Below are 18160 nucleotides of genomic sequence, written 5' to 3'. Positions count from 1 at the left end.
TGAGAAACGTTGAGGATTGACTTTTGAAGAAATGACTTTTAATAAAAAATAATTTAATTTAAGCGGAGTAATTTCGGGGTGAATTTCTCCATGGTTATTTTTATTCATTTATTATTTTCCTGGGTTATATAGAGACATGCTGCTGAGAGAATCTCAAATTTTACAAATATGTGAGTTTGCAGATCAAAAAAAAAAAGAAACCAGACAACTGTTGGTGTTGGTGTTGTGGAACAAAGGAGAGGGTTTCGCCTGGATCATGCACCTCTTTCTTTTCTTTTCATTTTTTCTTCTCTTCAGCGATTTCTGCGCAAATCCTCTTTTTCAGTTTTTTCATTAGATCTTGTGAATCAGAGGCAATTTTGGTTTTATTTAAATATTTACTCCTGACGAGGTGACGATGTTTGGACTCTTCAAAGCTGATGTAGTTTCTTTTCTTTTCTTCCATTCTTTTTTGGAGTTCTCCTTTTTCAGGGGTGGTGAACGAAAATATCTAAATCAAATGGAAATGGAGCCACGAATGAGTCTGATGACAGCGTGAGTGATACTAGAGATACTGCTGGGCTGTTCAACGGTTCAGATCTAAGAGGCGATGGTCCCGTAGTGGTCTCAGTGAGATGTGGGACGTTTAAAGTGATTTTCTGCTCATCACTGACACTGTTTACACCTAGTTGATGAGGTTTTCTTAAACGCATCACTCCACGAAACTGGGGTGGTATGGATTTCTAATGGTCAAAGACTAAATGGGGCCGTAGATTGCAGAAACGAGTGTGATCTCGCTTATTTCTTCCCAATCGCCGCAAAAAAAAACGAAAAAACGAAAAAAACGAAAAAAACGTCCATTTCTTCCTAACGCCGTTTTTTAACGGCAGTTAGGAAGAAATGGACGGCATCATTGAGATGTTGGTTGCCAGGGGTCGAGCACTGGCAAGTAGTCCTGTTTTTTCGCGCTTGCTAGCGAGGACCACTGAAACCTAAAACAAACTTAGATAGCGCTAGCTTCATAGGTATCGGGCCTTTCAATTTCTTAGAAAAAACAACAACAAAATATTATTTATAAACCCTTCATGATGTCAAAACAACGAAAATTATCATATAAAGAAAACGCTTAAATGTATATACATAGTCAATTCATCCAAAGGGCATGGGTCCAAAAAATATATATAAAAAAAGAAATCACGTGTCAACCGGAAAGTCACTCACAGAGGTCAAAAAACGAAGGGACGAGGCGAACGATGTGGGTGTAGACGGGTGGGAACGCGGGATTTAAAGTAGTAAACAAATAAATCCATCCAGAAGGAAGAAGAAGAAGAGAAAAAAAAACTCACTTAGAAAACAAAAAAAAGATGAAGGTTATCCGAAACAACAAAAAGCTAAATAACCAAAAAGATATGTAACCGTTTGGCTGAGATCACAGCAGAGATCAAAGCGTCGACAGCAATTATCGATTGGTTCGTGTACAGTGTGGTTCATTGAGAACGAGATGGAAGGGGGAACGTAGGATTGGGACCATCACGTCCCCACTCCCCCCTCGCCCCCTACTTATTGGGTTTGTTGTTGCGCAGTCGACGTTGAGCGCTGTATGCTTTCAGCCAACGTACGCGTAAGATGCGCTTCAATTTGACGTACATTTTCGAGGAATGCAAGGAATTCGGCATCATCCATGCCTCCAGTGGATGATGACAGATTTGTGGAGGTGGGCGGCGCTTGGGCGTTCATCGCCGCTGATGCGTTTTGCGGTTGACTGACCGCGGTCACGCTGATATTTGGTGGGACCATAGTGGGAGCGGTGGCACGCATAGCGTTTGACATTAATTGTTGTGCCAGTAGGTTCGATTGTGCCAATGGAATCGGGGCGGCGAGTGACATCGGCGGTGCTAGCGAGGAAAGAGGCTGAGCCATTTGATGCGAGAATTGTAGCGGTGACGGCAAAGACGGAGCCATCGTCGCCGCTGGACGTTGAAGACGAGGCACTGAGGAGGTCATCTGGAACTAAAGGAATTCACCAGTTTATCGAATTGGAAAAAGGATATTTTACTGGAGAAGAAAAGCTCAAATACATTTTAACCATTTGACGATATCACGGAGTCAACGGTGAGCCGCGCTTTTTTTTTGTTGGTCGCATGGGACAATACGGCCCACAGGTAAGCAGCACACTTTTCAACTGTTATTTCTGATATTTGTGTAATTTTTAAAGCGTTTTTGTACTTAAAGGCATCACCCCTCAAATCTGGTATGGTATGGATTTTCGTTGCCGTATTCCTACGTCAAGTCGCAGATTATGAATACAGGGGTGATTCCGCTCATCTCCCCTTGAATCACTGTAAATAGACGGCGTCGGAATGCTGTTGCTCACGAGATCCTCTATTGCAACACGACAACCAAGCGCTCCGCCCCCGGCTGCAATTCGTCGAATGAAACGAACTGCGTATGGTGGCGTCCGAATCTATTTTCGACGAATTGCAGACGGGGGCGTGGCGCAAAGGTGGCGCTTCGCAATAGAGGACGTCGTAAGGAACCGCATCCCAAAGGCCGTTTGTTTACATTCGTGGGGCGATGCAGAGAGAGATGGGCGGAGCCATTCCTGTATTTATAATTTACGACCCGATTTAGGTATACCGCAACGAAAATCCATATCACGCCAGATCCGTGGAGTAACGGCTTTAACGGGTTTCACATCATCGAATACAATACAAATATAGCTCCTAAGAGCCATTTGTCTTCTCAGACGCGGTAAATACGCAAAAAAATGCGTTGTCACCAATGGATTAAGGACAACGGACACGATCAAGCGATTCCGCCGTACCTGTGGACTAATGGCGCTTCCTGGAATGGTCTGCCGTCGTTGTGGAATTGCAGTCGGTTGTGCAAGTCGTAATAGATTATGGTATTCTTGTACGGTCATCTGTTGATTTCGCATCTGTAGAGCAGCCTAAAACGTCTCCATGACATCCTCGGACATCCAGAAAAAAAGCATCGAACGCAATGGTTGCACCTGATTTTGTAGCATATGTGGCGGTAATTGCCTTTGCAGTTGTTGCGCTACGGCTGGATCATGCGCTCGATATTGTTGTGCAGCGGCCGCTGCCGCCGCTTGATTCTCCATCTGTCGCATTTGTTGCGCGGCGGCGGTCGTATCGAGAGGTCGTAACTGTTGCGCTGCGTCTAGCGTACGTAACTGTTGTTGGGTGGTTCCGTCAAGAGTTCGTAAATGCGGAGGCGCGGAGAGGTAGGAGTTTTGCGCTGTGGATGGCATTGTACGTGCTTGCATCGCTGCTGCAAATAAATGAGAATATTTTGTGGATCGTTTGTGTATCCGGAAGGAATATTCCTTTCCGTCCCAGTTACTTACCTTGAATAGCCGCTTGCTGCATTAATTGTTGATGTGTGAGCATATTGTTCTGCATTTGTTGAGGTATGATCGGCAGCGGACGTTTGCTGGCTGGGTCCTGAAATTTCCATAAGGATTTTGATTTTTCGTTGTTTTTTTTGCCTTCAAAGTATCAGAAAAAATGCGCTGTGAAACATTAGTGAAAAAAAGGAGCAGCATCCACTAATTCCGGCCTGGATGAATGTTCTCACACGGGGATTCTTCACCTTTTTCAGAGAGAGGATGGCCTGCCACCTACAAAACAAAGTGCTAAAAAGGGCTGACCTCGCTCTATGAAAACTAGAAAATTATGGGGAAAAATTAAATTACGAACAATAAACTTTAGTGAGCACTGTTCCTTCCTGTTTTTTTTTTTCGTTTTATGGGTGGTTTCAAATAAATAAATCAATAAATAAGTCTTTGGAGATGTGCCGACACTGTGGAAACACTGGGAGATTTTATGAGGCTTGCGAAGATCACAAGTAATGACGTAATTGATAAAATCAAGCTTATTTTCAATTTTTTATATCGTTCTTATTTTCAGGATAATTCATGGCAAAAAAAAAAGAATCTGTAAACTAAATAAGAGGGGCAGAGATGATAAATCTACGTAAATTTCCAGCAGAAAATCACAAAATTGTGCTTAAAAACCTATTCTCAAACAGCGGGTTTTTTTTTCTGAAAGCACTTACACTTTATTTTTATTTTTTAAAAATTTGTATTTGTTTCAAATGCAAAAATGACTCTTAAAAAATAAAATGGAGATCGAATGTTCAACCGGGTCCGTTAAAAAGAGGACGAGTGCGATTTACGGCAAACGCGTCGCGGTCACTCGTGTAAACATACGACACGTAACATGGAATCATTTTACCATCTAAAGAAACGAGGCGATATGCCGAAACGTTAATCAATGACCTTGGGTAGTTCTCTGCAAAAATCGATAAATCCATAAATGATCTCATCACTACGTGATGCGTCATAAGTCGAGCATTCCGTTAATCATTTCTCTATATAATAACGGGCATATTCTGTCACGTGTGTCTGCTTTTGTTTGTTTGCTTTTGTTTGTTTGTTTGTTTTTCTGTCAAATAGAAGAGAAGTTTGTTTTGCGGCAGACACGTAACGGTCAGACGGGTGAATATATTCGGACTAATATTCCACAAAGATGGCGACAGATTCCTTAACCTTAGATCCTATCAACACAAGGATTAAAAAGTTAAGGATTAAGAAGGTGTAAGTGTTGTTTTTCACTAAAGAAATAAAGTTTCACAATTTCCTATTGAAATTTTGAAAATTTGTATTATAGTTCTGAAAATGAAGCGATCGAAAGCCAGAAAATCCATGTACAATGATGAGATATGGCGGATTAGAGAGATTTGTGTTCGATTTTGATTCAAATTAATCTTTCATCGACAAAAGTACAAAAGGATTGCGATGTGCGAATAGTTATATGGAATTCAATTAAAATTACCGTAATTCGACGGAAAAAAATGGAAAGTAAGATGAGATCTCAAGCAATAAGGCTGATTGTATGTGCCTGAGACACGGTGCCCCGGTCCACAAATTCGGATTTTTGCTCCACATAAATTTTTTAGCCACAGAAAAAAAGATGTGAGCATTACTGTAAGGATTATCGAAAGTATCATGTCATCAAATCCACGTCAATTAGGAACGCAAATTGTTGAACGAATTACAGTCGTTCGAAAAAAAAAACATGTTTCGAATTTTGTGGATTTTGTCCGTAACAATCAGGATCAGGGTCAGTAACCGCTGCTCGATGTGGATAAACAACAAAAATAACGATGAATTCGTTTGAAAGAGAGGTTGCATTGAGAAAACTACACAAAATCTGTTCATAATAGCCTGATCAATCGATAGATTTCGAAACGAGCGCTAATATTGCCTGACAGCTATTCATACTAATGATGTTTTCAATTCCATGTGAGGCCGAAATACAGCTCTGGATTATTTGAATGTTGAAAACGGTGCACTCCCGTTAATCATTTCATTAGAAGTTCCACCTATAAAAAAAGATGATGAAGCGAAGGGGGAAAAAACTCTTTGAGGACGAATACTTCCAGGAAATTAATCACCACCCTGCTTAGATATTTAGTTGTTCCCCGGTGAAAAATTGAACAAAAAAAATTTTCATCAGCAAGTTATATAAACGCAACTAGAATTTCGTGAAATGGCAGGTGTTTCCAGAACTTCTGTCACAAATTAATAACAACATACATATGTAAGTTACAGCTTTACAAATGAAAACTCTATGAGTTAATAAAAAAACAAAATAATAAAATTAGCAGATAAGAAAAATTTGCTATTTTCCAGCAGGATGCATAGCGTAACGTAACGGAGAAAAACATTCAAAAAATGTCCCTCACATTTTCGATCCAAAAATTTTTCTTTTTCCTTTTTTTCTCTTCGAAAGAGAAATTAATTATAGAATGATTATCCTGGATGAAATTATCAAAACAGGAGAAAAGGTGACCGCATTTCTAAGAAATTCCTTTTCAATCGACTTAAGGTTTAAAGTTAATTACAGAAAGAAAAAAAATTCAAGGAGTGGGATGCATGAGAGATCAAATGGGATCAAATTGGCAGAAATCGTTGTCAGCCTTATTTCAGCCGATGAATATGGCCACGGATTTGTGAAATAATCCTAAAGAAAGTATTTTTCAGGACAGAAGTCGCTTGGGGAGCTGCTAAAAAAATCTCTGAGGACATGTGAATTTTTAAAACAAAACATGTCCCCCATTTAATCTATTCTAAAAATTTTCTTTCTTCTTTCGTTTCCTTTTTCTTTTTCCTTTTTTAAATAATGATCTCAACTTCTTTGATTCTTGTGAAGAAGAGAAAACACATTCAAAAAATGTGCCTCACAGGTTCAATTCAAAATTTTTTTTTCCTTCCAAGAAATAGAGCAGGAGAGAGTTTTCTGATAAGTTTGTATAAAAATGAGGAAAGAAGGTAGTTAACGGAAGGATGTAACTAATGAGAAAATATGAAAAATGAAGGAAAACTGAGAGAATAAAAAGAACAACAACAAGTCCACATAGAAACAGGTTTCAAGTAAACCACGCCCCCTATTTCTTGCATCATGGCCGCTCACTCAACGTTTTTATGACTGTCATTTCATGTCTGAACAACATCAATTCAAATTTTTGCCCTTAAATTGTTAAAAAGCCCTCGAAACTGTGTTATTAATGGTATTTTTCAATTATGCAGGTCCTAATGGTAACTATTTCATGAAAGCTCCTCTAAAATTCTCCTGAAATTGTGTTTTTATTGTTTCAATAGCCAGAAGACACGTGTTTCATGGAAATTACAGGCGAAAAAAAGGGAAATAATTCTTTTATGAGTATGACTGAATGTTTAAAATGTTTAATAAAAAAAAAACATCACAGAAAACATTGACTACAATGGATAAAGAATAGAAATAGAGAAATTATAATAAATTGAAATTTCAAATGAAAATGAAAATTCCTCATTCTCTACTATTATAAGAGTGCAGTAAAGCTGCTGCAGCTTGCTGCAAAATGTTATTCTCTGGAGAGATTCCTTTTTTTTTCTCTCCCCGGCAACGGCAAAGAAAAATCTCCATCCTAATTGATTTTCAGAATTAGAGATTCGTTAAGCACCTGATAAGTAGTCTGTTTTCCTGCTTTATGGTGATTGGAAAAAAAGTGACATCTTAGGAAAAAATCCTAAGATGTCGCTTTTTTTCCCCTCCGATTGCACTATCTGCCTTTCGTCATGACCTTTCGTGCGATAATGCGAAGCAGGAAAAAAAAGCGATTATCTCTAGAAAACAACCCAAAGGAATGAGATAAGAGGAGCGCATGAAAGACGACTGTATAATTTTTAGATGTGCTATTCGAATAAACTGTAACAATCATCTTATCGAAATGACAGGAATTTGTAAAAAGAAGTAAAGGCCTTTTTTTCCCCTGTACCCCACAAAGAAGACCCAAAACAATGATAACCCAAGCGATTATCATATGATTTTTTCCATTCAGTTCCTTTTATCAACGTTCACACTAAATGTTTCAGATGTCTAAGAAATCTGTGAGCAAAAGAAGTCATGTGAATGCTATTTCGAAAAAAAAATGTGGAAAAGATCGAAGAGTGAATTTACCAAAACTCTGGATCTCTAGCAGGAAATGATCAGGAAAAGTGCGGAAAGGAAACAAGAAAAACTGAAAACATAATCGATTCCCATATAGAAAAGTCGTAATCGAAAGAATAGAATTAATTGTACAAATAGTGATGTAAGTAATGTAATTAATTAATGCAATAAATGTAATTTGGAAACCTTTGTACGAAAATTTCCCCAGAGATTCAAATTTATCCACGTCTCGAAATAAAAATGTGTTTTCAATTTTACGTCAGGAAAGTAGTAAGCAATAGTAAAATTGTTGAGAAAAAAAATAAAAAGTAGTCCTAATTAAATTAATTCAGCAATATTTAAAATTAAAAACAACACATTTTTCGCTATTAGATCTACATGCGGCCCATCCATGACCACATTAAAATAAAAATGGGCGGGGCGCAGGAAATATTCTCGATATGCAAATTTGTGCATGGGAAAATTTGTTTACTAGTATCCTGAGAGACGGTGGCTATGTATACGAAAAGGTGCAGGTCTCATAGCTGCAAGGTCAGGGTCCCATCCTCCACGATATTGGTTCAGCAATGCTTTCTTCTATGTTTTAGTTACAAAATGTATGATGTTAGGGATTCCGTAGGATTCTGCCGTCACATTCCAAACTTTTTTCAATCCGGGGAAATCCAAATCTTTCAAATCCATTGTGTTCGTCGAAAATTTGCACAGTAAGGCACAACGATTCGTCAACATTAAAGTGTTGCTTTTCAGGATCCAAAAATATTCAAAGATTAAAGGATAAAGAATAGCGCAGGTGGAAAGAGGTTATGCCTCTTACGGTCAACGGTTCAAAGCCTTCTCGGAGCCAACCGAGCACTTCATTCATTCGGCCTCGATGAATTCGAGCCAGATTTTTTATGAAGCATAAAAACGCCGAGGAAATTAAACTAAAATTAAAAAAAATTAAAAAAAAATTAAAAATTAAAATTACATTGACCCCTGAACTATTGTGTGGGTCGTAAAACCCTTTTTTCCTTCGTCTTTTTTCTTTTTCCTATTTTTTGTTTCCTTTTCTTTTTTCCTACGGAAAATTTAACACTTTCTAAATGAAATCGAACACGTAGGCGTATCCTAAGCGGATTGATAGTCATTAGACGTTTCATTCTCTGTCAAAAACAAAAACCGATCAGGAGATGAAATCCTTGAAAAAGTAATAAATTGCGAGCTTAGAACATGTGCGTTTCTTCAAACTCAATAAATCTTAGGAGTAGATCAAGGAGAGCAAAGTGTTCAGTGCAAAATCGAGCATAGCAGCTAATATAGGCTAAGGGGCACACTTCCTCAGTAAATTGTGAATCCTTCAGAAAAAAATCTCAGCCGTAGTGAGAAAATTGGTTATGAATGTTTACTTCAGCAAAAAAAAACACCTATAATATCTTATCGTTTTGTGAATATTCGTAAAATTTTGGCGTAGAGAGGAATATCACAAAAAATTGCCTCAGATCGAAAAATATTATCGCCGCATTTTTTTTTCGCTCGCCAGTTCTCGATGGTTTCTTTCGCTTATATGAAATAGATTAGCAGCTAGTATTTACTTAGTTATCTATTTGTTTATTTATTTGAAAACACCTATAGGTGTGTCATAAAACAGAAACAAGAAAGAACATAGCTCACTAGAGCTTCGCCTGAGTTTTAAATAGCAAGATTGGGCCCACACAGAAAACTGTGTGGTGGATGATTCTCCTGTTACAGAAGGTAAATATTCCTTATGCTTTTCTTTTCCTTTTTTCCTCCTCCTCTTCCCAAACCCAAGAAGACTACTGCAGATCAACGGTTACCAGGGTTTGGGTGACAAGCTTAACCCAGAACGGACGAGTACGTCAGGTGTCATGGCAGCGAACCGATGAGGGACCTCAAATACGAGTTCCCAGCAACTTTCGGTGTCTTTCAACGGGTAGCCACCTGCGTGAACGAAGAGAGCGTCACTTTTTAGGGCGTAGACGAGAAACGTACTCTTGTAGTTCGTTTTCAGAGCGGAATTTCGTGCACTGTTCGCAAAGGCAACGAACTAATTGAGGCTAAAAATAAAGTCGCTAATTTTTCCCTGATAACTTTGTCGGGTCCCATTATGAAAACATTCAATGTGATACGAGCAATGTAAACATGACGGAAGACGACTATTTAGTGCTATTACTGATAACGATAACATTTAAGAGCGTTAGATTAGACCAAAAGCAGATAAGGCCTACGTTATTTGTTTAGAACTGTAGCACACTGATAACATGTTTATAGGTTCCGATCATTTATATGAAAATGCACAAAATAGTGGCGAAATTCATCATAGATCTATATCAGAACTTAAGAAATAACGCAAAAGTTCTTTTCTGCAGTATCCAGTGATCTTCGGGCGTCTAAACCACCTCAAATTACAGTAATCCAAGTTTCTGCCCATCATTTGCGTTTCAGTGACAAATTACAGTCATTTTATAAAATCTGTTAGGGATCTAAGGTGTTTGTGCTTTAAAGGTGATGTAAATCGATTCTAAATAATTAGTGAACGTTTTAATTTAAAATTAATCTAACCTTACCTTCAACCTTATTAACGAATCAAATTTTTTTCTGAGTAACTCATTGAAATAATGGCAGAACAGGGGTACATGAAAAAGTCCTATATTTGATATCCCATTTCCATTAACTCCTCAAAAATCCTCGCCTATACTTCCTGTGACCTCAGTCGTCGACATATGTGTTCAACCGGCGTGACGCGACGCAGGCGCGCACTGATGCTTTGCGTCTCCGATACCTTCGCTAACGCTTTGTGCAGTCTCGGTGGTTTTTTTGGCCGCTCGTAGAATGAGAACGCTCAATTCGCAGCAGATGCGTTGCTTAAGCCCGTTCCATAGACTTTCGGATCCTGCCGCGCTAATGCTGCTCGTAAGTATTCATTACCATGGAAAATTCGGGAAAAGAACTCACGAATTGTGTGAAAGCTGCTGGTAGAGGTCGTTTTAATGAGTCTTTATCCGCGTCTACTGATAGAGCACCACGATCGAACAATTTCATGAAATCTTCGTGAGCACTGGAAAAAATAATGATTAGCAGATTGAAAATTCCCCAAAAGAAAACTTTCCCTACTTTTCCTTTACACGGCTTAGGTTTCTTTTTTTTTCTCTACGTAAAACAGAATGTATGATAAAAGATTGGAAAATTTTTGCGTTCTATATCTGTTCTTATAGAGAACATTCTAGTTATTTCATGACAAGTGCATGAATTTTTTCTTACGCATACACAATTAAAATTATGCAAAGCGTTAATTTTCATCCTCTTCCTAAGCAATAATTATTGCTTGGTAATATTGAATTACACAAAATAATAACTACAATCTATGAATAATTGTATATGTGTGAAGAAATTATAGCCTACAAATAATCACAATTGAAAGCAAATAATTGTTAGTGTTGACCTTAAATGAAAACAAAAAAAGAATCGACAGAGAATTTTCAAAAGGGAAAATTTTGTATATACCTAGTTTTTACTTCCACTAAGATGGATTTGATCACTGAAAGATAAAAAAAATCCATGGAGGAAAAGAACAATTCGGTGACTAACATATAATATTCAAGTTTTTAAATAAAAATGCATCCGTAAACGACCGGAGAGGAAAATGTGAATTTCCTTCCAGCTACAGGCAGTGGACGATGTAACATGCGAGTGCGAAGAAGTGTGGAATCGAAAAGTCCTGAGGAAGGACCGAACTCCAATAAGAAATGATTAAGTGATATTCGTTCGCGCGAACGGCATGGTATGCTAGGAATGAAAATAAGTTTATGATTCATTTTCAAATATATCGAGGGCGTAATGATCGAAAATCAACAGTTGAAGCGAAAAAAAGAGGAGAAATTAAATTTAATAACGGTTTTTATTAAAACAAAGTAGTCATGTGGCCATGATCATTTGGTGGATTCATTTTGAAAGTTACGGAACGAATTTCAAATATTTTACTGTCTTTTGTGGGAGTAATCGGAAAATTCGCAATTCTTGGAAAGAACAGAGATGCAAATATGAATTTTTAAAGAGCAAAAAATCATGGTAACATAATAATGCTGCTATATTTGATCGGTAAGTGTGACCATTTTCTTGGGGACCATTTCTCGCCATGGATAAATTTCAAAAATTTCAATAAATTACAGAAGATCTACAATTCTCTAGGAATGGAACAATTATTTTCTATTTTTACTTTTATTTTTTTCTAATTTGAAACTGTACCTTATCCGTAAAGTATATCCGAAATGATAACTGTTCAAAGTGGTTGTTTATTTCTTTAAAGGGAAATGAACAAAAAAAAATCTAATTACACCTCTGACGATCTAAAAACTATAATAAGCGCGTTATAATCACAATAATTAAACTACTCATAAATATATGGAATTATATGTGACGCAAAAAACTGTCGGTCTTATTAGGAAAAAAGAAAGCTTAAGTACAACCTTAGTTTTTGTTGATTAAAGGCTAGACGAACTACACTTCAACGCTTTAAAAAAATATATAATTGAGGTTTTTTTTTTGCATAATTGCATGAAACATTACATCTATAAACCGACCAAGAATTAATGCCGACCAAGAATTAATGACAATGTGAATTTAAAATAATTGTATATGTGTGAAGAAATTATAGCCTACAAATAATCACAATTGAAAGCAAATAATTGTTAGTGTTGACCTTAAATGAAAACAAAAAAAGAATCGACAGAATTACCGCTTTTTATTTCTACAAACAATTGATAATAATTTAAATTTAATGCCAATTCATAGTCACGTGGCAAGAACTCGTGCTCTGTCGAACAATTGAAATTATTGCACTTTATCGTTATTTATATATTACTAATTTAGTTAATTTAGTTTACAATTTTTTTTAGTAAAAACAAATCAATTAAAGGTCACAAATCAGAACTTAAAATTTATCTTTTAGAAGTCATTCTCAATTTTAGTTTTGATTTTTTTATGAGGGGGTACGCGACGCGCCCGCGGTTGCGCAGCAAGTTCTGCCCTCCCCCCCCCTCTTTTCTGGGAGAGGAAAGTTATAACAGTCTAAATTTAAAGCTTATAACAATCTTAAAGAGGACCAGATACAGTAGGAAACCGGAGTTTCACAGATTTCCCTGTGCACTTTGCTGTCGTTTTCATAGTTTTATTCTTACTAATGATGAAATAATGTTAATTAACTATTCACAAATGCACTAATTGTTCTGTACTACACAGTACTTATACAGTACTTATATAGGGTAAAATAAAAAAATATACGGTAAGATAAAAAATGATCATTAAAGTTTTAATGACTCGCTATGCAACAAAGAAAAGAAAATCGGCGAGTTTTGATTGAAGTGTCACAAAATTTACGTAAAATTTAAATTAAATAGAAAACATAGATTCCTTTCTCTTAATTGTACTTTTTTATTGAAACATAAAGTACATAGGATGAGGTTATGTATGAAGAAGGACATCGGTGAGATGACCTCTGCCGCCTTGTTGGCAAATACGCACATTTTTGTCGATTACCGAAACAAGAAAGTACATGGATCGCCAGGAAATCTCTCATGCAGTAATTTGATTGTTTTGACGGGTAATACACACATTTCGCAGGATTTTGTTAAGATCACATGTCTTCTACATCGATTTCATCGAATTTAGGCACTAAGGACACGATTATCGTGTCGCGATATCCGGTTACAGTAACTGACTGATTAGCCTTATTTAAAAAAAAAGTGGAAAAAGCGAAGTATAAACAAGGTGGTCGCGTCAAAAAATATTCCTCAAAAAATTTCATAGAAAGAGAAGAAAAATATTGTCCAATGACGTTTCCAGGCAAAAATCCGCACCAAACAAGTGACATTTACCATTAATTTTTACCATTTTTTTGATTATGTTTTAGTATTTTATTCTATTGGCAGTTTTATTATTTATTATTTTTATTTATTGATTGTTGTGGATGCTTTTCCACACATAAGCCTATCCTTTGCCGTTCATGTTTCAACTATAAAAAATAAAAATGAAAAAAAAACTGTGCTCTCTATCTTATTCAAATTTCTTCCGTAAATTTTTGGACAACCTATACAAGGCTAGCCGATTTTCTTTTTTTGGCTATATAGCGATTTATTAGAATTTTCATCAGTTTTATTTATATTTTAATATTTTATCTCATTAATATATTTATTATTTTTTTATTTTTGTCTAATGAGATACCAGGTCTACTTAACGGGATTGTTTTTTTGCCAGTGGAAAATGGTGATATGTCTTCTTTTTCAGCGGAAAATGGTGATATTCCTTCTTTTCAAGGTAATCACTGTAATTTTGAGATAATCGAGAAAATCGTGGTAGTTAATAGTTACTTCTTTCTGGTTAGATGATGATGATTTGTTGAAATGTACTTCGTTGAAAAGTATGTAATCAAAACGAATCGCTGGAACACGTCCGCCGGGCCCTCACGAAGACAAAACATTGCGCACGTAATTGCGGATATTTTTGACGCATTTCTACATACATATATGAGCAATAACCGTAATAAGAAGAACGATAATGAGGATCGATGGTGTAGGTGGTGGCGTTAATGATGAGGATGGAATCGTTGATCGTTGTGAAAAAAAATCTACATGTGGTGGTAGAAATTGTTAACATCTTACAAAGTGCACCACTTTTTTATTCTCGGGAATCCTAGACGTAAATGTGATGATTTCCGAAAATCAGTGGGATTCAGGGCGACGACGAGGACGACGACGAGACGACGGCACCGTCGTTACAATGAGAATTATGCTGTAGCGTTCGACTGCGACAATTTGAAGACGATCGTCGAACGCTTGTTTAAGGAATAAAACATTTGATTTACATCGTTGTGAACGGAGTGTCAGATTTAATTCTTCAAAAGCACTTTTAAAGAGTCCATCAGTATTCACAGCTAAAATAAAAACGCGCTACAGTATTTGAATATACGAATGTTACGATGTTACGAGACCACAAAAGGAGATCGCACCGTTGTTACGTTACAGTGAAAAGAGACGGATCGAAAAATAATGTGATTCTGGAAATTTCCCCTGAATCACAGAGAAAAATCAAATCGTAACATTCATTTTGTGATGTGAGAAGAATGCGGAAATTATTCAGCCCTAAAAGTGATATTTCCTTGTTCTTTTTCCCAGGCGGAAGAGATATTTTTCCATTAAAAATGTCAATCGCATTACGATGTGTTTCATTGAATAAATTGAGAAATTTGATTAATGGAATTATTCCGTAAAGTAGAAGTCCGAATTAAACTAATTGTTGAAATTCTCATAGACTATCAAATTTTCCTGTGTGTAGCGAAAGAATGAAAAAAAAACACAAAATGAAAATATCCAACGATTTGTCATTCTCTGAAAACTCGGACTTTGTGTTTCCGATACAAAAACCACTTAATCATGGATAATGGCGAATTCTCTATGTTCACGAAACTTTCCACACGATCAATTCTCAGACCCTCGAAATAATGAGGATATTTTCTGATTTTATTTGCTTAAGTCTTTAATTTAGGCTCTAAAGTAATAAAAAGGAAATACTATTCTAAACATGAGTTTATGGTATGGGAAATTAGCATTCTCGAGCTGTACTGTTCATTTTACTTTTATTTAATTTACATAATTTATATAACATTTACTAGTTGTTTTCTTTTACATTTTTTTGGTTCAAACCAACTAATGTCTTTTGATCAGTCCAAATAATGTCTTTTGATTCATATTTCCATTTTATTCAATATTAACATGTTATAATATAGGCATATTATTAGATATGAGAGATTTTGATTTGTCATGTATTTCTAATTTTTGATTCCTTAGGGCCGGAACCAGCGTTTCAACCTTCGTTTAAAACAAGATCAACTTTGTAATATTTTTACGAAAATGGAATAGGAATTATGCTATATGTTACTGAAATCAATGGCAAATGGTTCCAGGTCAGAAACAAAAATAATCGAGATCTAATAAACTGACTTTATCCTTTGTTCCTCGATTGAAAATAGAAAAACGTTCCTGAAATTTTTGATTTCACGAGAAGAGACAAAATAGTCCATTTTACAACTAAATAGTGTAATAATACAATGGTTACGATCTATAGGATTTTAGGCGAAAATTGAAGTGACGCCAGACACTTTATCCTTAATAAACCGAGCAAAATCCACATCTATCCACCAGAATAATTTAGTTTGCCCATCTAATTGAGAAGAAAAAACCTCTACATGGAAAATTATTCATTTTACGGTGTTTTTGGGAGAAATTCAGTCAATAGAACAGAAATTTTAAGAGAAATTTTGAGAAATTTAGTACACTTCTAATGTCCAGCTGAAAACCAAAGGTAAAAAATCCGGATGACTTAATGAAAGATTAAATTGTCGTATTTTTATTATTAAATCATTATTATTATTAAATTTTCGTTTAATTATTATTATTGATTACTATTTATTTTGTTGTTTTTATTATTAATTTTTTTAATATTATTATTTGCTATTATATTTATTATTATTTATTTTATAAAAAGTAGCTAAAAAGTAGCTGGAAAAATTGGTTATTGTAATTTTTAATATATGTCAATGCTTTTGTGATGCATATGTTATGCTACAGAGCCATTAATTAGAAAAGAATTAGTAATAACGAAAAAAAGTGATATTTTGCAGTGCAAGAGAGAGAAAAAAATCCTGAAAGCGAAATATAAACGAAATTTAAACGTATATACGTTGAGGAACTACGGCTTACATGATCTGCTGCGGTGTGAGCTGTTGTGGTTGGCCGAGAAGATGTGTGGCCATATGTAAGAAATCAATCTGAAAATTCACATTATTTAACATATGTGTGTGTGTGTGTGTGTGCTAGATGACGAGGTGAAAAAAGCGAGCGAGCGAACGGCGAGAGTATAAACGTCACGAAATTGCGCGAAAACATCGACGAAATAAGAGTTATTTGTCCAATTCCGAAGAGACATTGAAATTCATGGAAATAAAATAATTTAAAGCACAAGATTTGAATGGCAATATAGTGAGGAGATTGATCGGATTCGGAAAAAAAAAAGCAAAAAAAAAAGGAAGAAGAAAAAAGGAAGGAAAAAGGGGGAAAGAAAACGTGGATAGAATAACAAATCACCGTTTCACAGATATTACAAGAATGTCAGCTCTCAACAACTGAGAGCGATGACGTCATCAAAAATTAATTATGTGTGAAAATTTGTGCGCTGCGAGAGAAGAGAAAAAACATTTGTATGAATAACAGCGATCGTTATGGCTGTACGAGTGTTGTACTTTAAAGCCACGCCCAACCACTACCAGAATTCTTTCCGAAGTCAACATCTATCAGTGAATTCCTGGAATTGATGAAACATACGGGGGAACTCGTCCACACATCGCATCAATGATCAGGTCATAGTGTAAAAAACACAGCAGTAAGGTGTTTTCATACTCCTTCGCGTGATCCCGTTCCATATATGAAAGGTTAAGAGAAAGGACCGCGACTTAGCGACGTATGCGATCGTCGCGGCGACACAACGCGACGCGATAGGACTGACTGCTGGACGAACTGTGGGGATAGGATCGTGACGACTAAATGTTGTACGAGTTTCACACGATCACTCTAGCGATAACTTTTGGAATTCGGAAACCGGATCGAAAATATGGATAAACAGCCTCCTATCGTAATGAATATGTGTTGTTAAGTTTTTTTTGGTAATAGCAGAACTACTAGCGCGCAAGTGTACAGACGTGGCAAAAATATTCGTACCGGACGTGTGTTGATGTGGCCGACCGCGACGCGTCCGCCAAAACTCACGAACTTGCTCGGTCAACTTTTCGTCGCCCTTGCCCTTGACTCAAAACTGTGCCAAGATCGCCAGTAAACGTCCGTTCCGGTGTCCGTAAGCACATCGTCAGTAAATAATTGATCACAAATAATCAGAGAGGTGTTCGGCTACTAGCGAATCCAAACGTTAAGCACTCAATAACTTGGTTGTTGAAGCGAAGTTATTGATCGATTTGTTGGATGTGACTAAACGCCAACAGGCTATTTTACACGCTATAAGCAATAACAATAATAAGCAACTAACTAAATTCATATATGAATATATTATAAAATCGGCAAGAGAGACAGAGATGCAGAGAAATGGCAGAGACGCAGAATGTCCCTACACTTTGCATATTCATCAAATTCGTCGGCAACTACGCCTAATTTATATTCCGTACGACATGTTTGTGTAATGGACGAGCTTTTTTTATTCTTGCTCTATCGATCATCTTTTCATTCTCTCAAAGTTTATTTAAATAGAAATGAATCAACAACGACTACGAAAAGGTGATTTTAGTGACAGCTGAGAAAACTCGCACCTATTCATAAATGTGTCCAGGATCACAGCTATATGGACACATGCAAAGGCCGAATTTTAGAAAATGTGATTAGAAAACAAATTTTCACTGTTCTCTGAGCAGCGTGCCGTAAAGTGCATTCAGCAAAGTATAATATATTTACGTACTGTCTAGCCGCAACAATCAATACCTATGCTTCACATGTAGCTATGTAAACGATATGAAAGAGCAGTGAATCGCAATCGATCTGTTCCTAAATTCAGGAAAAAAGAGATTTTTTTCTGTGAAATCAGCATACCAGTAGATTCAAGAGTTTTTTTAT

The 18160-nt window shown here is 36.4% G+C and overlaps 1 protein-coding gene across 3 annotated transcripts; it reads right to left on the bottom strand.

Moving 5' to 3' along the window:
* Nucleotides 1-1539: 1539 nt before the first annotated feature.
* On the bottom strand, nucleotides 1540-16299 carry RB195_003475 (uncharacterized protein; the record flags this gene model as incomplete). 3 transcript variants are annotated; one of them, XM_064201137.1, is made up of 7 exons in its annotated part: nucleotides 1540-1989; nucleotides 2804-2929; nucleotides 2993-3273; nucleotides 3350-3446; nucleotides 10449-10551; nucleotides 15488-15526; nucleotides 16247-16299. In XM_064201137.1, 7 exons carry the CDS (start codon nucleotides 16297-16299, stop codon nucleotides 1540-1542), a joined length of 1149 nt encoding a protein of 382 aa, XP_064057018.1. The 3 variants fall into 3 exon arrangements, with proteins under 3 accessions (XP_064057018.1, XP_064057019.1, XP_064057020.1); XM_064201139.1 differs by lacking the exon at nucleotides 15488-15526; XM_064201138.1 differs by lacking the exon at nucleotides 15488-15526 and having other exon boundaries at nucleotides 1540-1983.
* Between the last annotated feature and the right edge of the window lie 1861 nt (nucleotides 16300-18160).

This window comes from Necator americanus, chromosome IV (genome assembly GCF_031761385.1).
Source record: "Necator americanus strain Aroian chromosome IV, whole genome shotgun sequence".
NCBI lineage: Eukaryota > Metazoa > Nematoda > Chromadorea > Rhabditida > Ancylostomatidae > Necator > Necator americanus.
The sequence above is the reverse complement of the archived record's forward strand: the minus strand, read 5'-3'. Positions and strand labels throughout refer to the sequence as shown.